Source organism: Staurois parvus, unplaced genomic scaffold (assembly GCF_062004578.1).
Source record: "Staurois parvus isolate SC_StPar_1 unplaced genomic scaffold, SC_StPar_1.0 ptg001282l, whole genome shotgun sequence".
In the NCBI taxonomy this organism is placed as follows: Eukaryota; Metazoa; Chordata; class Amphibia; order Anura; family Ranidae; genus Staurois; species Staurois parvus.
This window is the reverse complement of record NW_028319078.1, coordinates 141,136-163,845: the sequence shown is the minus strand read 5'-3', so window position 1 is coordinate 163,845 and position 22,710 is coordinate 141,136. Positions and strand designations below refer to the sequence as shown.

Genomic DNA, 22,710 nt, shown 5'->3' with positions numbered 1-22,710 from the left:
ATTTTGAAAGTGTAAATGATGGCAATAAAATCTAACTTTTGTTGACATATTATAAGAATGTCTAATCTGTAATTTGATGCCTTTTGGAGATTTTTCCATCTTTCCTTGGCTTCTTTATGCACATTAATACAAATTTTTAGCTGGGGTGCCCAAACTTTCGATCCCCACTGTATATATATATATATATATATATATATATATATATATATATACACACACACACACGGGGTGTACCGAAAGCAATACGAAAGTGGGCATAACCTTTTAATCAACCCCTTCCCACCGCTCCTCTCAGCCCTTTAAGAGGATTTAAATGCCAGAAGGCAGAGGCAGGTATTCCGATCATGTGACCACAGTGATTGGCAGTCACAGCGGTCACATGATCAGAAAGCTCCTAATCGCAGGAAGCGTGCTCTCAACACAGTAAAGTGCTTATCTAGGGCCATATATATGCAGCCACTAAAGCTGGCGCTAAAGCTCAACCATACATGCGCCAGGTTGGAGGTAAGTGGGTAATCTACAAGTCAAACTAAAATAATGAAGTGCAGCGCTAAGAAGAATAAAAAGTCAATAGAGTGATAATCTGGTATCACAATGGTGTACTGTAGAGGTACGGAATCCCACGGCTTCCACTTTATCAGAATGACAGAAATGCGCACTCACCGGAAACGCATGGGTTATGCGCATGTGTGATTATGCATCACGGGCAATGGGAACATCAGAATCCAGGCAGCCAGGCGTCTCCCTCACGATGGGTCATCACAGACTCCTGTAACAGGTCCGGGGGATCCCCTTAAGGTAAGCCAGCTGTTCCCTTCTCCAGGAAAAAACCTCCTCTCAGGATGGCAAAAGTGCTTTCTCTATGGGAGTGAAAGCTCCAGATAGGAGCCCCAGAAAACAAATGCCCAGAATAGTGTAGTATGTTCAAAATCTCAGGTTTATTCATCAAAATAGCAGCAGGGCAGTAAGCATATGGTACATCATGATATGTGAAGTACATAAAGTAAACAAATGCAGTACTGACCCCCAGTGGTGTAAAACGCCGGGCCTCCTCGTGGCTCCGGCGGGTATAAGACGTCACGCTCTGTGCAGTTCCTCCTTAGGCCTTTCGTGCTAGAGGCACATCATCAGAGGGGAGACTGCACAGCAGCGTGACTGACGCCAGTGTAAGAAATAAGGGAACTGGCACATGCGCAATGAGCCGCGGCCATTTTCCCGAAGACAAACGCGCACTGCGCATGCGCGAGCACGGCAGCGCCATTTTGCCGTGGATCCGCGATCTACCATGTAATGAGGAGGAGACAGAGAAGTCTCAAAGTAAAAACCCAGACACGATTGTTAACTATGTCACAGACCCCAGGGAGTGAACTGTATACAATATGTCACAGACCCCAGGGAATAAATAGTAGATGCTATACCTTTATAGGGAGTGAAAGTGCCAGTATCTGTAATCTTAACAGTGCACAAAAATGAACTATGGGGTATAGAGATCCCCTCAGTGAATGGCATAAGTTATATAACGGACCACGGCAAGATGCAGGATACAAACGCATACATGCTACAAACTTTAGATATAAGAAAATAAGATGAGGATATAAAATTATAAAACACAGATGTTAAATATATCGTGTATTGGATCTGGCAGAATAGCATATCCAATATCTCAGTGCCAGACCCAGTCAGGATAACGAATAGAAGTCCCATAATAAATATATATGGAGACAACAGAAAATCAGGATAAAAAGAGGTAAAAAAACCCAAAACACTTAAAACCAGAAAAATGAATAGAAACCGTATACTCCTTCCTACGCCCGTCGCCCAAATAAACGCAAGAAACAGGGCGGGAGGAGGTAATTAATGATAAAAAGACTGGTGTAACAGTCAGAGTAGATACAGTCATGGCCGAAATTGTTGGCACCCTTGATATTTTTCCTGAAAATCAAGTATTTCACACAAAAAAGGTATTGCATTAACACATGTTTTGCTATACACATGTTTATTCCCTTTGTATGTATTGGAACAAATATAAAACAGAGGCAGAAAAGCAAATATGACATAATGTCACACAAAACCCCAAAAATGGGCTGGACAAAAGTATTGGCACCCTTAACTTAATATTTGGTTGCACACCCTTTGGAAAACATAACTGAAATCAGTCGCTTCCTATAACCATCAATAAGCTTCTGACACCTCTCACCCGGAATTTTGGACCACTCTTCCTTTGCAAACAGCTCCAGGTCTCTCTTATTGGAAGGACACCTTTTCCCAACAGCAATTTTAAGATCTCTCCACAGGTGTTCAATGGGATTTAGATCTGGGCTCATTGCTGGCCACTTCAGAACTCTCCAGCGCTTCTTTGCCATCCATTTCTGAGTGCTTTTTGACGTATGTTTGGGGTCATTGTCCTGCTGGAAGACCCAGGATCTTGGACGCAAACCCAGCTTTCTGACACTGGGCCCTACAGTGCGACCCAAAATCCTTTGGTAATCCTCAGATTTCATGATGCCTTGCACACAGTCAAGGCACCCAGTGCCAGAGGCAGCAAAACAACCCCAAAACATCATTGAACCTCCACCATATTTTACCGTAGGTACTGTGTTTTGTTCTTTGTAGGCCTCATTCCGTTTTCGGTAAACAGTAGAATGATGTGCTTTACCGAAAAGCTCTATCTTGGTCTCATCTGTCCACAAGACGTTTTCCCAGAAGGCTTTTGGCTTACTCAAGTACATTTTGGCAAACTGTAGTCTTGCTTTTTTATGTCTCTGTGTCAGCAGTGGGGTCCTCCTGGGTCTCCTGCCATAGCGTTTCATTTCATTTAAATGTCGACGGATAGTTCGCGCTGACACTGATGCTCCCTGAGCCTGCAGGACAGCTTGAATGTCTTTGGAACATGTTTGGGGCTGCTTATCCACCATCCGGACTATTCTGCGTTGCAATCTTTCATCAATTTTCCTCATCCGTCCACGACCAGGGAGATTAGCTACAGTGCCATGGGTTGCAAACTTCTTGATAATGTTGCGCACTGTGGACAAAGGCAAATCTAGTTCTCTGGAGATGGACTTGTAACCTTGAGATTGTTGATATTTTGCCACAATTTTGGTTCTCAGGTCCTCAGACAGTTCTCGTCTCCTCTTTCTGTTGTCCATGCTTAGTGTGGCACAGACAGACACACAATGCAAAGGTTAAGTGAACGTCTCTCCTTTTTATCTGCTTTCAGGTGTGATTTCTATATTGCCCACACCTGTTACTTGCCCCAGGTGAGTTTACAGGAGCATCACATGCTTGTAACATTCTTATTTATCCGCAGTTGTGAAAGGGTGCCAATACTTTTGTCCAGCCCATTTTTGGAGGTTTGTGTGACATTATGTCGAATTTGCTTTCTTTCCTCCCTTTTTTTGTTTTGTCCCAATACACACAAAGGGAATAAACATGTGTATAGCAAAACATGTGTTAATGCAATACGTTTCGTGAGAAATACATGATTTCCTGGAGAAATATCAAGGGTGCCAACAATTTCGGCCATGACTGTATATGATAAAATGCCAAATACTAGAAGTTTATACATAAGGAAAAAAATCTCCCATGATACATTTCAAACACTAAAATGTTATACACATAAATGATATATGCTTGGGAAAATAACTCTCATGCTGGAAATAAACCCAAGGTGATAGTCCAACATAATTAAAGCATAGTGTGCAAAGAAAACTCAAATCACAATATATGATTAAATAAAAAATAAAAAGTATAAAAGATATGAAATGAGACCGTCAGTTGTTAGCAATGAAGCAATTGACGTCTACCTCAATGTTGTGGCCCAGAGGATGTAAAGTTTGGAGCTCAAACACCCATTTGGTTTCGGCTTGGGAAACTGCCCTGGTTTTATTAATACCCCTCCAATGGTTATTGATTACATCAATCCCAATGAATTTAAGTGAGGAAGGGTCTTTATTATGGTGGAGGCGGTAGTGGTTTGATAATGAGTGCTCCCTGAAACCCTTCTTGATATTGGAGACGTGCTCGCGTAAACGGTCACGTAGACGTCTTGTTGTCCTGCCAATATATTGTTTTTGGCAGGGACATTGTAGTAAATACACTACAAATTTGCTATGACAAGAGATGAAATGTTTAATGTTATAAATTTTTCCAGTAACTGATGATTGGAATGTACTGATTTTCCTCTTTCTGGTATTGTCACACTTACAGATGATGCATTTATTACAGGGGTGAAATCCTTTTAGATCCTTAAACAGAGAAGTGTTATTAGGAGGATCCACAACATTTGGTGCAATCATGTGCCTAACAGCAGTTGCTTTCCGAAATACAATTTCCGGTTTCTCCGGTAGTATTGCTGTTAGAACCGGGTCCATTTTTAAAATACCCCAATTGTTATTCATTATTTTATTGATTGCCTTATATTGGGTTGAAAAGGATGTGACAAATGGGCAGATTTTTTTCCTTTGATTGCTCCTTGTTTTATCAATCAGCATGGTGTTTCTATTCATCTGCGCCACTACCCGAATAGTATGATCAAGGGTTGTCTCACTATATCCCTTCTCCAGAAACCTATGTTTTAAGATATTGGCCTGAACGTGAAAAGTCTCATAATCCGAGCAATTGCGCCTGATCCTCATTATCTGTCCTTTAGGAATATTAGACAGCCATTTGGGATGATGACAACTCCCAAGAGGAATAAAGCTATTGTGATCTGTTGCCTTAAAGAAAGATCTAGTGGTAATCCTGCCCATGTAGTTGACAAGAGTTAAGTCTAGGAAATTAATCTCCTCCCGGCTATAAACATATGTGAGTTTGATGTTAAGGGTATTATTATTTAATGAGTTAAAGAAGTTTATGAGAGACTCCTCCTCCCCATTCCATAGAAGCAAGATATCATCGATATATCTTTTGTAAAACAACAGTTCAGGCCAATCTCTGGCAAAAATAAGGTCCTCCTCCCACCTGGCCATAAAAAGGTTTGCCAGGGAGGGGGCAAACTTTGCCCCCATTGCCACGCCCCTTATCTGCAGATAGTAGTCTTTATTAAACCAAAAATAGTTCTTTAACATAGCAAATTCTAAAAGCTCTAGAATGAAATTCTTCTGGGTGACAGGTAAGGGACTGTATTGTGTTAAAAAGAAATCAGCCGCTTCCATGCCATCATTATGGTTAATGTTTGAGTATAGAGAAGCGACATCCGCTGTAACCAGAAAGGTGTTGGGAGAAGTGACTAGGGAGCGGACCTCGTTTAGGACCTGTTTGGTGTCCTTTAAATACGCTGCAGTTTGTAAAACGAGTGGCTGGAGGAAAAAGTCCACATATTCACCAATCCTAGAGGATAAAGAACCAATACCGCTTATTATTGGCCTCCCCGGTGGTTTTATGGGGTCCTTATGAACCTTCGGTAATATATACAAGACTGGTAACTTGGGTGCTGTTGGACATAAAAAGGACTTTTCTTTCTTATTCAGAATACCCTCTACATACCCCTTGTTGATGATGTTTTTAAGAGAACGTTTGTACTCTATTTTAGGATCCTTAGGTAAACGAACATAAGTGGTATTATCGCTCAAAATGTTGTTAACCTCATTAATATAGTCTTCCTTGTTGAGAACCACTACACCCCCACCTTTGTCTGCTGGTCTTATTACCAAATTCTTCCTTTCTAATAATGATTTAATGGCTTTAGTGTCGCCTGTTCTGTCAAAAGGTCTCTTAAATGGTATTTCCCTCAATTCTTTCAGGACCTTGTCTCTAAATAGATTCACATACGAGTGAGTTTGTGGGGGAGGGTTATAGGTGGATGCATTGCGTAGATTAGAATGAGTATATTTTCCAATCGATACATCCCCATTGATAGGATTATTCGCAAAATACCTTTTCAGGGACAATTGTCGTGCGAACTTATGTATGTCCATATAGGTTTCAAACTTATTAAGGCTTTTTGATGGGGCATATTTCAATCCTTTATCAAGCAAGTGAAGCTCTTTTTCTGTAAGATTAGTTCCACTAAGGTTAAAAATACCTTGTGTCTTTACACCCTCCTTTTCTTTGGAGTGTCCGTTTGCTCTCTTCCCTCCTCTCTTTCCCCTCCTGTGTCCCTTCTTTTTCTTGTATTGCTCACCCCTAAAAAAGGCTGACGGGGATAATTGGTAGTTTGCTGATAATAATCAGGATTTTGTTGCTGGTTGTAATAGTAATCCGAATTAGGTGGTGGTCTAAAGTTATTGTTAAATGGTTTATTGTTCTTATTGTTATTATAATTAGCTGGTCCTAATCGGGAGTTGTCATGTTTGGGTTTATGGTAAGTACCTTTGTTGTAGTTTTTACCCCCTTTATTATTCCTGGGAGATGAGTATTGCGTTTTATGTTGCCCTTTAAACTGTTGAGGTTGGTATTGGTCATAATTATACGACCCCGAGGGGTATTGATTCCCATACGACCTATCATATTCATTATGAGGATAGGGATGGTGATTGTCAGATGGAGCATTAGTGGTATTTGAATACCAACAGAAATCTCGTGATCCTATATTCTCATCATGAACGTTCTGCAAAGGTTCATATCTATTGTAGGTGGGTAGATCATAATGTTGATACTCATGATCTCTCATAATTGGCCTGCTTTGATTTTTATTCGGTCCCATCATAGGAGGTATGTGGTTAGGGACTGGTTGGTTAACAGGGTCTAATTGTTTCTGCCAATCAAAAACCATTTTGTCAGAATAATCTTTATAATCTCTATTATATTTTTTCCTCTTTTTAATTTTCTGTTCTTTTTCCACCCCTTCCATATGAACCTTTAATTTATCGGATTCAAATTTATATTTCTCATTATCTTTAAAGGGGGTTAATTTCTCTCGCACTAAATTGATTTCTTTATCCAAATATGCTAACTTTTTCTTTTTGCGTATAATGAGAAACTTTAGAAGGTCAATACCAGTGTTATTAAAAAATTGGTACCACTCAAAATGGCTACTGGGATCCTCCGAATCTGGGCGTACGTCCCACCGGAGTGATCTGGGAACCATCTGTTCTTTAATATACTTTTCCAAGAAAGATACATCCCATAAGGTTTTAATTTCGGCAGTAGTTAAATTTTTTAGATGTACAAAGAGTCCCTCTTATTTTCTTATATCTAAAGTTTGTAGCATGTATGCGTTTGTATCCTGCATCTTGCCGTGGTCCGTTATATAACTTATGCCATTCACTGAGGGGATCTCTATACCCCATAGTTCATTTTTGTGCACTGTTAAGATTACAGATACTGGCACTTTCACTCCCTATAAAGGTATAGCATCTACTATTTATTCCCTGGGGTCTGTGACATATTGTATACAGTTCACTCCCTGGGGTCTGTGACATAGTTAACAATCGTGTCTGGGTTTTTACTTTGAGACTTCTCTGTCTCCTCCTCATTACATGGTAGATCGCGGATCCACGGCAAAATGGCGCTGCCGTGCTCGCGCATGCGCAGTGCGCGTTTGTCTTCGGGAAAATGGCCGCGGCTCATTGCGCATGTGCCAGTTCCCTTATTTCTTACACTGGCGTCAGTCACGCTGCTGTGCAGTCTCCCCTCTGATGATGTGCCTCTAGCACGAAAGGCCTAAGGAGGAACTGCACAGAGCGTGACGTCTTATACCCGCCGGAGCCACGAGGAGGCCCGGCGTTTTACACCACTGGGGGTCAGTACTGCATTTGTTTACTTTATGTACTTCACATATCATGATGTACCATATGCTTACTGCCCTGCTGCTATTTTGATGAATAAACCTGAGATTTTGAACATACTACACTATTCTGGGCATTTGTTTTCTGGGGCTCCTATCTGGAGCTTTCACTCCCATAGAGAAAGCACTTTTGCCATCCTGAGAGGAGGTTTTTTCCTGGAGAAGGGAACAGCTGGCTTACCTTAAGGGGATCCCCCGGACCTGTTACAGGAGTCTGTGATGACCCATCGTGAGGGAGACGCCTGGCTGCCTGGATTCTGATGTTCCCATTGCCCGTGATGCATAATCACACATGCGCATAACCCATGCGTTTCCGGTGAGTGCGCATTTCTGTCATTCTGATAAAGTGGAAGCCGTGGGATTCCGTACCTCTACAGTACACCATTGTGATACCAGATTATCACTCTATTGACTTTTTATTCTTCTTAGCGCTGCACTTCATTATTTTAGTTTGACTGTTTATATTTAAGGCATTGTGGTTGCCTATTGTGTTCTAGCTGCTGACATCTATTAGAGCGCTCACTACCTATTTTAAGGGTAATCTACAAGGGTTGCTCAAAGTTCACATGTTGGTAGAGTAACTCTTCCTCTGTAGTAACCCTTCTTCTTCTTCCTCTTCTTCCCTGCAGGTAAATAATGGATTCTTTCTTGACTTGATACCTACATTATTCAATCTGCCTCACCAAACCTTTGTCTGTATCACCCACCTCTGTGCTGTACTGGAAGGTGACTGGAGCTTTCCGTAGAATTTCTATTGCTTCTGTGTAAGACATTCTGTAAAAATAAAGGAACAACAATAAACCTTGTTTAACCACTTCCAGACCGGACACTTTTACCCCCTTCCTGACCAGGGCAATTTTCAGCTTTTAGCGCTATCACACTTTGAATGACAATTGCGCGGTCATACAACACTGTACCCAAATGAATTTTTTACCATTTTTTTTAGATAGATAAAGCTTTATTTTGGTGGTATTTATTCACCTCTGGGATTTGTATTTTTTTTGCTATGTAAATGAAATGTCCAAAAATTTTTTTAAAAAGTGTTTTTTTTATAAAAGTTTGCAAATAAATAATATTTCATCATAAATCTTAGCCAAAATTTATTCCGTTATCTTTTTAGTAAAAAAAAAAAAATCCAAATTAGTTTATAAGCAAAAATTATAATTTTTAACATTTCTTGTTACATTTTTATTTTATTTTTTTATATTATTATTTTTTTATTTTATTTTATTTTTTTACATACTGTCACCCTAGCAGTACAGTGTCACCATGGTGACACTATACTACTTGTGAGGGGTGATAAAGATTTTTTTTTTTTTTACACTGATTGCTTTTACACCCTTATAGGATGTAAAAGCAATCATTTCTCTTTCTCTCTGTGTGCATTCCTGCACTCATTGAGAAATACAGAGTGAGCTGTGATTGGTCACAGCTTGTCACATGGTACAAGGCTTTTGTGAATAGCCTTGTACCATGTGACCTCTGTGATCATTCACAGATTTCACACATAGTAAGCAATGATGTCACAAGTGACATCTTGCTTACTACTTTGCATGTGATCACTGATTGGCCAATCAGTGATCACATAATCGGGACCTCGTACAGAGGTCCCGTCCGACGATCGGTGTTTCACTGTGTCCGGAGGACACAGCGGGCACCGGATCGCGGTGCTGCGCGCTCCCAGGGAGCGCGCACAAGCAGGGTGCGGGGAGGCCGTTTATAGACGGCCACCCGACCCTGCAGTGCCACCGTCCGGCCGTTTATATACAACGGCCGGTCGGGAAGTGGTTAAGAGGAATTGACACTCTTTATCATATATTTATTTAATGCTGAACTTCACCCTTACCTTCTCCCCCACACCACTAGCAAGTGCTTTCCTGGTTAGAAACTGATTACTCCCAATTCCAAACATGCATCCACAATATAACACTTTGAAACTGCAGCCCACCTTTCGTTATATCAAAGTACAAATTTCCGGCATCCCTTTAGATGTGCATGCTCCCAGGGTGGTGAAGGCCCTTAGATGTGCAAGTTGCTGAAGGCCTACTTGATTACAAATCAAGCAACTGATGACCTGATCAGTCTCTCACAGGTATTAGCTTTCTCTTCTATTATTTTGTTCCCATGCATTACATGAAGAACACATTCCCGGCATCCATTTAGATGTGCATGCACCCAGGGTGGTACAGACCCTTAGTTGTGCAAGTTGCTGAAGGCCTACTTGATTACAAATCAAGCAACTGATGAGCAGATCAGTCTCCCACAGCTATTAGCTTTCTCTCCTATTATTTTGTTTCCATGCATTATATGAAAGAACACATTCCCGGCATCCCTTTACATGTACATGCTTTCTGGTTGGTACAGACTTTAGCTGTGCAAGTTTCTGATCATCTGCTCAATTTCAAATCAAGCAACTGTTCAGCAGATCATACAGCTAAAGTCTGCAGCACTCAGTGGCAAGCAGGGAGCAGCATGTGCACTTAAAGCGATGCCAGGAATGTTTTCTTTCACATATGAAAAAAATCAGAGACAGGATGCTGTGATGTTTTCAGGAGACTGCTGGCTCCTCCCACATGGAAGAAAAATATATTTGAAATATAATTTAAAAATATATTTTTAAATATACCCACATATATATATATATATATACATACATACACACACACACACATACATATACACACACACACTGTATGTTGAAATGCGTTTTGTTTACAAAATATGTGAAACATTTTTAAAAATACATTTCAAATATACTGTATTTAAAAATACAAATCTACATTTTTGGAATGCATTTACAAATATATGTAAAAATAGATGTTAAAATTACCGTATTTGCCGGCGTATAAGACGACTTTTTACCCCTTAAAAATCTTCTCAAAAGTCGGGGGTCGTCTTATACGCCGGTATAACATGACATGACACTTTTTAGGGGGGCGGCGCGGTGCCGCCGCCGCCCCCCCCTTCCCCTAACGGAAGGGACACTAAGTACAGGGGTGGGCAGGGGCTATTTCTTACCTGGTTCCGGTCCCACGACGATCCGGTCCAGGAAGCGCGGCTGCGCCTTCAGTTCGGCCACTGGATGTTCGCGCGGCTGCTCGGCTCCGCCTCCTCACCAGCGATTGGCCGCCAGAACTGTAGCTCAGGAAAGGCACACAGGCGGCCAATCACCGGCGAGAGGGTGGAGCCGAGCGGCCGCGCGAAAATCGAGTGCAGGACCAGCAGGTAAGTGGTCAGTGTAGAGGTGCTGCTGCAACCACATATGCTGGCTGCAGCAGCACCATACGAGAACAGAGTCAGCAAGTGTCAGTGGGAGGAATAGTGCCCCATCATTGGTGTCACTGATACCAATGATGGGGCACTATTCCTCCCACTGATACCAATGATGGGGCACTATTCCTCCCACTGATACCAATGATGGGGCACTATTCCTCCCACTGATACCAATGATGGGGCACTATTCCTCCCGCTGATACCTATGATGGGGCACTATTCCTCCCACTGACACCAACGATGGGGCACTATTCCTCCCCCCCACTGACACCAACGATGGGGCACTATTCCCCCCCCCCCCCACTGACACCAACGATGGGGCACTATTCCACCCCCCACTGACACCAATGATGGGGCACTATTCCACCCCCACTGACACCAATGATGGGGCACTATTCCTCCCCCCCACTGACACCAACGATGGGGCACTATTCCCCCCCCCCCACTGACACCAACGATGGGGCACTATTCCACCCCCCACTGACACCAACGATGGGGCACTATTCCACCCCCACTGACACCAATGATGGGGCACTATTCCACCCCCCACTGACACCAACGATGGGGCACTATTCCACCCCCCCACTGACACCAATGATGGGGCACTATTCCACCCCCCCACTGACACCAATGATGGGGCACTATTCCTCCCACTGACACCAATGATGGGGCACTATTCCTCCCACTGACACCAATGTTGGGACACTATTCCTCCTACTGACACCAATGATGGGGCACCATTCCCCCCACTGATATTAATGATGGGACACTATTCCCCCCACTGATACCAATGATGGGGCACTATTGCTCCCACTGACACCGATGATGGGGCACTATTCCTCCCACTGGTGTGCACTGGAAGAGGGGTAGTCTTATACGGCGAGTATAGCCCAAACACTACATTTTAGCAGGAAAAGTAGGGGGGTCGTCTTATACGCCGGCAAATACGGTATATGTTAAAAAAATCTGAAGAATATATATATTTTGAAATATATTGAATATTGGCAAAATTGTAGCATTTCAAATATATGTCAATATATTTGGGAAGAATATTTTTAAAATACATTTCAAATATATTTTTTTCCATATGGGCTCCCATGAAACTCGGCACAAAGACCACCAGTCAGACTCAAGATGTCACGTCAAGGTCTCAAAAGAGGCATTTCTTAAAAACAAACCAATTTTAACAAAAGAAAGTGAACCGCATGTTGCTCAGGTGGAAATGTGAACACGACAAGGTATTATATGCAGTACACATAGAATGTGTAATATGTTACATTACATTATTATATGCACAGGGGCGGACTGACCATTTGGAAACTCAGGCACTGCCCGAGGGCCCGGGGTCAGTAGGGGGCCCCATGAGATGCCCCTGGTACCTTTTTCATAGGGTTTTTTGAGTTTGGGAAAGGACACAGGGGCCCCATGATCCCCTATTGCCCGGGGCCCCCATAAGTTGTCAGTCCGCCCCTGTCCCCCACTGATGGAGATCACATGACCAAACACCAAGGTTTTCGATTCTAATCCAGTTAGACATCAGCCTTATGTGGAAGCAGGTCTGCAAAATTTACAAAAAAAAAAAGAAAAAAAAGATAAAAAGGTGCTAATGGTGTCAGAAAGGAAAGTAATCCTTCCTATGGAGGAAAGATATTTTTAGCAATGGCAGATCCGCTTCTCGTTTTAGAGTATTAATTTCCCCATAAAAAGCCCCAATTTTCTCAGCACTAATCGCTGTACTTGAGCGACTCTTAACTACTCCTGATTGCTACCCTAATTGGAGCTCAATTATGCCGGTGAACTGAATGGGTTTCCATATAAAGATGGCTCCGTACTGATATGGCATCGCTGTGTAATGGACAGGAACCGTCACAGGACGTCAGCTGACCTAATTATTCCACAGATAATAAGCTTGCCCTAAAAAAGAAAAAAAAACAACAACAATCCTGGCCTGCTGGGATTTGTAGTTCTCCAAATGGGGCGCACCCTCACATCTAAAAGGTGACCAAGACAATTGTAGACGATGGAGCAGGACCAATATATGGTCATCCAGCACTAGTGGATACCGTATCTGGCAACATTTTGAATGAAGAAAAAAAAAGAAAAGAAAAGGGAAACAGTGCGATCCGCTGATCTCAGCTGGAGCCGTGTGAACCAGCCCTAACGGAAGCTTTAAAACTGACCTCCAGCTCTTCCTTCAGTCTTGCACAGGTGTACCGGCTCCTCTCCTGTGCTGAAATCGCTTCCTCCGATTTCACTGCACACTGTGAGCTTCTCATAATGTGCATTAAAAGCTGCAGCAAATCAGACACAGCCTGCCTCAGTTACTGCTTGGAGGATGCTCAACGTCATCTAATACAGGAGTCTCCAAACTGCTGCCGCATGTGGCCCTTTACTATAACCAGCCCTAGAGGGCCTGCCACTGACACCAACAATTGGGCATATTTTCTGCCAATGACACCAACAATGGGGCGCTTCTCCTTCCGTTGACACCAACAATGGGGCATAATTCCTGCCACTGACACCAACGATAGGGCAAAATTCCTTCCACTGACACCAACGATAGGGCAAAATTCCTTCCACGGACACCAACAATAGGGCATAATTCCTGCCACTGACACCATCGATAGGGCATAATTCCTTCCACTGACACTAACAATGGGGCATAATTCCTGCCACTGACACCATTGATAGGGCATAATTCCTTCCACTGACACCAACAATGGGGCATTATTCCTGCCACTGACACCAACAATGGGGCATAATTCCTGCCACTGACACCAACAATGGGGCATAATTCCTTCCACTGACACCAACAATGGGGCATAATTCCTGCCACTGACACCATCGATAGGGCATAATTCCTTCCACTGACACCAACAATGGGGCATAATTCCTGCCACTGACACCAACAATCGGGCACTTCTTCTGCTGACACCAACAATCGGGCATTATTCCTGCCACTGACACCAACAATGGGATACTATTCCTCCCACTGACACCAACGATAGGGCCAAATTCCTTCCACTGACACCAACGATAGGGCATAATTCCTTCCACTGACACCAACAATGGGGCATAATTCCTGCCACTGACACCATTGATAGGGCATAATTCCTGCCACTGACACCATTGATAGGGCATAATTCCTGCCACTGACACCATTGATAGGGCATAATTCCTTCCACTGACACCAACAATGGGGCATAATTCCTGCCACTGACACCAACGATAGGGTATAATTCCTTCCACTGACATCGATAGGGCATAATTCCTTCCACTGACACCAATAATGGGGCACTTCTTCCGCTGACACCAACGATGGGGCATTATTCCTGCCACTAACACCAACAATGGGAATCTATTCCTCCCACTGACACCAACAATGGGGCATAATTCCTTCCACTAACAACAAAAATGGGGCACTATCCCACCCACCGACACCAACCATTTCTCCCCCTAATACCAAAGATAGGGCATTGTGTACTCCAACTGGGCACCGTCCAGCCCCCCTAAGGTCTGAAGGACTGGGCAGCACAGTGGCTAAATGGTTAGCACTTCTGCCTGGCAGTACTCGGGTCTTTTCTTCGAATACTAACCAAGGCACCACCTGCCTGGAGTGTGCATGTTCTCCCTGTGCGGGTTTCCTCCGGGTACTCCGATTTCCTCCCACACTCCAAAATTGGCTCCTGTCTAAATTGGCTCTAGTATGTGTATGTATGAATGTGAGTTGGGGACCTTAGATTGTACGCCCCTTGAGGGTTAGGGACTGATGTAAAAGTACAATATATACACACACACGTAAAGCGATGCATAAATTGACAGCAAAATATAAGTACCTGAAATAAATAAATAATAACCTAGCCCTTCCTATAGAAAGTTTGGAGACCCCTGGTCTGGTCCTTTCCTCCCCAGCCTAGCCGTCTCTGGCCTCCCACTTTCACTAGCTGGATTTAAAGTGGTTCTAAAGGCTCAAGGTTTTTTACCTTCACGCATTCTATGCATGAAGGTAAAAAAACCTTCCGTGTGCAGCAGCCCTCCTAATACTCACCTCTCCCAGCAGCCCCCTCTCGATCCAGCGATGTGCACTGGAGTCTCGGCTATCCCCGGCCTCCCTCTTCTCATTGGCTGAGACAGAAGCGGGAGTCACTAGCTCCCACTGCTGTCAATAAGAAAAGAGAGGGGGCGGGGCCGAGCCGCGGCTCCGTGTGTAAATGGACACATGGAGCAGCAGGTGCCCCTATAGCAAGCTGCTTGCTGTGGGGGCACCCGACAAGAGGGAGGGGCCAGGAGTGCCGGTGGGGGACCCGAGAAGAGGAGGATCCAGGCTGCTCTGTGCAAAACCACAGCACACAGCAGGTACGTATAGACATGTTTGTTATTTTTTCTTCAAAGAAAATAAGTCTTTAGAATCACTTTTGGTTGTTTCATCCATGGAGGCTCAGCCTCACGTGTTTGCAGGTAAATACGGGCAGTCATGGAACAGCCACTCCTCCAGACAAACATCAACCCATCAAGGCATTTTGATATTTCCGTAACTCCTCACAAGATCTAACCCACTGCTTGCATCAGGGCTCCTGAGAGAAGTACTGAGGCAGGGTGCTGTGGTGTATTCAGGCCACGCCTTTCTGATGATGTGCTATCGCACGAAACGCGTTAAAGGGGCCTGCACGCCGTGATGTCTATTTGCACATTTGGTCAGTAATTGTTTTTTCTTGCTTTTATTTATATCCGAGTTATTTTACCACGTGGATTAATAAACGCCAATTTTAAACTACTACACTATGGGCTATTTCTTGCTGGTGAGCCCCATATCCGTTCCAGAGCCCAAGCATCAGAAGTCTGTGACACTTGACACCACCTTAAGGATGACGCATGCCCTGATGTAGGCTGTCCATTCCCAGAGGGAGACAACAGTTTGGCCGCTCTACACCCAGAGGAAGGAGAGTCCGCTAAGATGGCCCAGCTTGTCCATCCCATCCCATGAGGGGGACCTCTGGTTTATCACAAGCGTATTGAAAATACGCATCTGGTGAGTGCGCATTTTTACTATTTTTCACCAGACCGCAGGATCGGAAAGTCACTATCAACTCCTGAATAGTTCACTTATCGCGAACTGTCACTATTAATTTATTTATTATTTTTAACATTTTATTACGTTACTTCTTATAGCCATATGATTTGGAGAGCATACTGAATAGAATATATTTTATTGGAATATATATATATATCTATATCTATCTCTCTCTCTATATATATATCTCTATCTATCTCTATCTATCTATATATCTCTTTTAGCGCTGCACTTCCTATATAGATACAGCACCCTGATGGCCCCTCCCACGTTTCCAGAACTGCACTCAGTGCATAGTGAAGCACAGTGACCCAGTGATGATATCATTGAGACTATTACAAGGCATTTAACCAAAACTGAAAGGTTTGATTAACATAATGTCATTAGCATGTTAATGAGGGGGAGGGGGAAATCAGGGAAAACAAAAGCATAATATAAACTTACGTGGTAAACTTGTTCTTTATTAGGTTCTCACTCCTGTCCTTGGAAAGAAATGGAGGAAATGAGAGAATTAATGGAAATAAATCATCACTTCTGTTTTTTTAATGAAAGAACCAAACCCCCCACCCCCCCAAGGACAATTTTATACATACTGCAAGGAATTTTGTAACATTTAAGGCCGGGTTCACACTGATGCGGTGCAGAATTTGCACCGGTTTCTGTGCGAATTCCTCACCACATCACAATCGCACCCCGTTCATGTGAACCGCTGCAGATGTGTATGTTAAGTTAACAGCACCCCGAAGTCGGTCTGCAAAAAGCGGTGCGATGTGCAGAATTGGATTGCATAGGCATGAATACTCATGTGATCTGATTCTAGTGCAGACAAAAAAAAGGGTCCTGCACCTTTTTAGGGCGGATGCAATGCAATTTGAGCCATACAAAATATACGGCTCAAACAGAACCGCACGGAAACTGCATGTGATTTTCACAGGGATGCGTTGCGGTTCCTGTGCGAATCACATGCGATATGCTGCACCGCATAAGTGTGAACCCGGCCTTACTGCAGAATCCTAAAAGCAACACCTCCTGTGCTCATGGACCCTGATCAGTAGGGGGCCGATGGACCAATATTATTGGAGAGTATGGGAATTCATCCAGGGTCGATCAAAGGCTGTGCAGCTCTAACGCGAAGCTGGGGAAGAGAGCGCACCAACCTTGCGCATTACCTCAGTAAACAATTCATTGATTTAGGAGATATACTCCCAAACGTAGCAGTAAAACAAGCATGTAAAATCCAAAATCAAACCACACGATAAGGAGACACATGCACATCCAATCGGAAAGGGAGACTCTCAGAGTGATGCTGATGCGTTTCGAAGGAGGGGGTCCCTTCTTCATCAGAGCATCATCTAGCTCTGATGAAGGGACCCCCCTTCGAAACACATCAACGTCACTCTGAGAGTCTCCCTTTCCGATTGGATGTGCATGTGTCTCCTTATCGTGTGGTTTGATTTTGGATTTTACATACTTGTTTTCCTACTATGTTTGTGAGTATATCTCCTAAATCAATGAATCAATTGTTTACTGAGGTAATGTGCAAGGTTGGTGCCCGTCTTTTGTTCTCCATTACTGAAGAATCCTACTTGCCTTTGGCCAACAGATTTTTTTTTTTTTTTTTTAAAGTCCGCGGAAGTGCGAAAAACAAAAACCTGCAAGTGAACAAAAAACGTGCTAGTGCAAAACCAACACAAAAAAGTGCACTTAGGGGTGTGCTTTGTCCACCCCCCGAAGGGGTAGGACTTCTACCCTGATCCCCCGGGGCGTGAGGCTCCTGACAGGGACTAAGGTTTCCACATGGTCCGCCTAGCCAAAAGGCCTGGCGGACCCCTTTCCTTGTGGCTAGCCGAAGCCAGCCACCAAGTATTAGGTCAGGGGGCTCTTCCGAAAAGAGACCCCCCCCCCAGGGACAGGGGAGGAAGGAACCAAAAGGTCACACATCCTCCCCCTAGACTTCAGGGTAGGCCCAAGGACCCACACCCTACCATCCGCGAGAAAAAACACACACATAAGTGAAAAGTGATACAAACGTGGGAGAAAAATAAAATAAATAAACAAATAAGTAAAAATTAAAAAAAGGTGGTCGTGCAATTGTGCACTGGCTAGGCCCTGAGGCCTGTGGCATACAAATTGCCCTGGACTTAGCCAAAAGGCCTAGCCCTAAAAGGCGCAGTGCAGAAAAAGTGCCCTGTATTTGGCTCCATCTATCTTCCCATCAACTCTGCCCATCTTCCCTGTCTCTGCTGAAGAACAGCAAACCCACATCATGATGCTGTCACCACGTTTCCCGGTGGGGATGGTGTGTTCAGGGTGATGTTCAGGGTTAGTTTTCCCCCACACATAGCGTTTTGCTTTCAGGCCAAAAAGTTCCATTTTGGTCTCATCTGACCAGAGCCCCTTCTTCCACATGTTTGCTGCGTCCCCCACATGGCTTCTCACAAACTGCAAACGGGACTTCTTATGGCTTTCTTTCAGCAATGGCTTTCTTCTTGCCACTCTTCCATAAAGGACAGATTTGTGGAGTGCACAACTAATAGTTGTCCTGTGGACAGATTCTCCCACCTGAGCTGTGGATATCTGCAGCTCCTCCAGAGTTACCATGGGCCTCTTGGCTGCTTCTCTGATTATTGCTCTCCTTGCCCAGCCTGTCAGTTTAGGTGGACGGCCATGTCTTAGTAGGTTTGCAGTTGTGCCATAATCTTTCCATTTTCAGATGATGGATTGAACAGTGCTCCGTGAGATGTTCAAAGCTTGGGATATTTTTTTTATAACCCAACCCTTCTCCACGACTTTATCCCTGACCTGTCTGGTGTTTTCCTTGGCCTCCATGATGCTGTTTGTTCACTAAGGTTCTCTAACAAACCTCTGAGGGTTTCACAGAACAACTGTATCAATAAATCACACACAGGTGGACTCTATTTACTAATTAGGTGATTTCTGAAGGCAATTGGTTCCACTAGATGTTAGTTAGGGGTATCAGAATAAGGGGAGGCTAAATACAAATGCACGCCACACTTTCCAGATATTTATTTGTAAAAAATTTGAAAACCATTTATAATTTTCCTTCCACTTCACAATTATGTGCCACTTTGTGTTGGTTTATCACATAAAATCCTAATAAAACACATTTACATTCTTGGTTGTAACATGCAAAATGTGGAAAATTTCAAGTGGTATTAATACTTTTTCAAGGCACTATGTGTGTGTGTAATATATATATATATATATATATATATATATATATATATATATGTCACTTCTGTCCAGTTCTGTGGTACTTATCTCCATGTTTCTAAGTGCTTTCTAACCTTAGCAGGGGGCAGCCAATCCGACGTTAGCTAAGACGGCTGACTCAGCTTGCCTCAGCTGCGAATACTTTCCCAGGGTAAAATAAATATATCAAAAGTATTTTAACCTCACAAAACCACACACCAAAAAGAACTATAAATAAAATAATTTCAAATGACCTAAAAACTTAATGAGTGAATAGTGAACTCACATAAGTGGATGAATAAATGAAACATATATAATGCTGCTGTCTTAAATAGTGAATATAACAATAATCACCCCATAAATCTTTACAATGACCAGTGAAAGCAGAGCAAAAAAAAAAAAATCAGATAACACGGTGACAAAAATAAATATGCAATGAAATATTGTGCTATAGCAAATAAATAGAAATGTGAAACCATCAATAAGATGCTGCTCGGCCATGGAAACCCATTCCATGGAGCTCTCTACACACTGTTGTTGTGCTAATCTGAAGGCCACATGAAGTTTGGAGGTCTTTAGCTATTGACTCTGCAGACAGTTGGTGACTTCTGCACACTGTGCGCTTCAGCATGCGCTGACCCCGCTCTGTCATTTTACGTGGCCTACCACTTGGTGGCTGAGTTGCTGTTGTTCCCAGTTGCTTCCACTTTGTTATAATCCCACTAACAGTTGACCGTGGAATATTTAGTAGCCAGGAAATGTCACGGATGGACTTATTACACAGGTGACAACCTATCACGGGACCACGCTTGGAGTCACTGAGCTCCTGAGAGCGACCCATTCTTTCACAAATGTTTGTAGAAGCAGTCTGCATGTCTAGGGGCTTGAATGTATACACCTGTGGCCATGGAGGGGATTGGAACATCTGAATCCAATGATATGGAGGGATGTCCCAATACTTCTGGCAATACAGTGTGTGTTTAATATAGTGTGTGTATTTTTTATACACACACACACACAGATAGATCTTCTTTTGGGCTGCATTAGGGGGGTACAATGTTTTTTTCCACTCCTGGCAAGCCCAGGAGCTGGGAACAGCCACCTATAGAAGGGCTGTATGTGGCTGTACGCTGTCACTCATATAAACCCCACATATTGCGTGTAGACAGATTTTCTGCAAGCAGAGAATATTCCCATATGCATGTTTACATGAGCATCACAGTACACCCACACACAGCCATTCATGCCTATGGGTGGTTGCATGCAGCATGGAAAAAAAAGCCAGAATTTAATGATGTATGCCCCTGTGCATGTGGCCTAAATGTTGCATATCATTCTGCAGACTTCTGGGATACTTGGTGTTTATTCCTGGAGGCTGAGGGAGTGGACATCTCTCAACAGAACGGCAACAGTGCTGCAAAAGACATGGGGCCAGATCTCTGAGTATACACAGGTTCTTGGTACAAGAAATTCCCTTTTAAAATAAAGAGATCCTAAAGTGTATTTCTGAGCATAAAAATAATTTTAAAAAGTGCAGAAGTACAAAAAAATACCCGTTGATCTTCCAAAAATCCAGTGAACTCTTAACTTCCTCTAGAGATCGGACAACTCTGCCCATGCTGGGCTGAAAACCCAGCCATGTCCACTTCTTTTTCCTGCACTACAGAACACCCTCCCCCTCACCTCATCTCCATAACATAAGATGGAGGTGTTCTCTAGTCCAAGGGAAGAGGTGTGTTATGAACTGCCGAGGTATCGTAAGTTTTTTCTCACTTTGCCCTAACAAATGTGGTCAGTCTGGAGCCCAGATCTGACTATGGCAGTCCCGGAAGGAAAATCCAGGACTTTGCTGGTATGACATCATACTTACTTTCTGTCCTGGGGAGACGTATTTGAAGAAGATTGCCAAATCTTCAGGACATTTGCTGAGCAATGATGTGGTTGTCCTTTTAAAAAGGTCTTCCATCACCTAGAAATAAAAAAGTTCATTGAAAAATAGGAAAGGGTTATGACATGCAAGTAGGGAGGGGCCTGTGCTAAGGAAATGCACTCTTCAGAAGCAGTCAGATTATCTCTCTCTCCATCTCTCTCTATCCATCTATCTCTCTCTCCATCTCTCTATCCATCTATCTCTCCATCTATCCATCCATCTATCTCTCCATCTATCCATCCATCCATCTATCTCTCCATCCATCTATCTATCTATCTCTCCATCCATCTATCCATCCATCCATCTCTCCATCCATCTCTCTATCTCTCCATCCATCTATCTCTCCATCCATCTATCTCTCCATCTCTCTCTCTCTCTCTCCATCTGTCTATCTCTCTCTCTCCATCCCTCCATCTGTCTATCCCTCCATCTGTCTATCCCTCCATCTGTCTATCCCTCCATCTGTCTATCCCTCCATCTGTCTATCCCTCCATCTGTCTATCCCTCCATCTGTCTATCCCTCCATCTGTCTATCCCTCCATCCGTCTATCTCTCCATCCGTCTATCTCTCCATCCGTCTATCTCTCCATCCGTCTATCTCTCCATCCGTCTATCTCTCCATCCGTCTATCTCTCCATCCGTCTATCTATCCATCCATCTATCTCTCCATCCATCTATCTCTCCATCCATCTATCTCTCCAACCATCTATCTCTCCATCCATCCATCCATCTATCTCTCTATCTATCTCTCTCTATCGCAAAGTCAGAATGGATCTTATTTTACTCTTAAGTACAACCAGCTTGCCCATAAATGGATCGAATTTTGGCCGGTTTCTGCTGAACTGCCCAAGATTCGATCCACCTATGGCTGGCTTAAGTAGTAAAACTGGCTTGAACAATCCAAGAAGAGGAAGAGGGAGGGGGGCAAAAATAAATAAATATTAGTCTGGATGTGGGCTTTAAGCACTGTCTGTGCTGTCTGGCACACTATCCAAAGACTGAATGAAAAGATCTACAAATTATTTGGTACGTAAAAGTCCTATATGTGTACTTCAACTCTTTATTCGTCAATTTGGCTGGGATTAAAGTGTTACTAAACCCACAACAGTAAAATCAGTCTGTATATGTAGTAAAGCATGCCTGATATACTCACTGTGGAATCTAAGGGGTTAATCCTCTGCATTGTGTAAATAGGCTGCTTGATCCAGTCTTCTCTGATCCTCCCCTTCTTCCAGTGTCCCCCTCTTATCTCCCCATAAGATATATAGTGTGGAGCCACTTTGCACATGCTCAGTTTAGAGTGTATGGATAGAGAGCCTTTTTTTTCTTTCTTCGGACAGTGCATGTGATCAGCACAGGGCCAATCAGCACTGTCCAGACAGAGGTCAGAGGTTCTGCATCCTCCTAGAGCAGAAAGAAAACTCCCCCTACAAGCTTTAACCAGTGCTCAACTGAAGTCACAAGACTGCTCTAACTGCTGATGAGAAAAGGTATTTA

The 22,710-nt window shown here is 43.3% G+C and overlaps 1 protein-coding gene across 6 annotated transcripts in view; it reads right to left on the bottom strand.

Moving 5' to 3' along the window:
* LOC149437630 (asparaginyl-tRNA synthetase-like) overlaps positions 1-22,710 on the bottom strand; it is a 179,984-nt gene that overhangs the window by 64,652 nt on the left and 92,622 nt on the right. For all 6 annotated transcript variants that reach the window (XM_089660820.1, XM_089660822.1, XM_089660817.1 and 3 more), the window contains 3 exons: positions 21,154-21,252; positions 16,515-16,552; positions 8,434-8,500 (listed from right to left, as the gene is read on the bottom strand). In XM_089660820.1, coding sequence (XP_089516946.1) covers positions 8,434-8,500; positions 16,515-16,552; positions 21,154-21,252 — 204 coding nt within the window. The remainder of the gene's footprint in view (positions 1-8,433; positions 8,501-16,514; positions 16,553-21,153; positions 21,253-22,710) is intronic.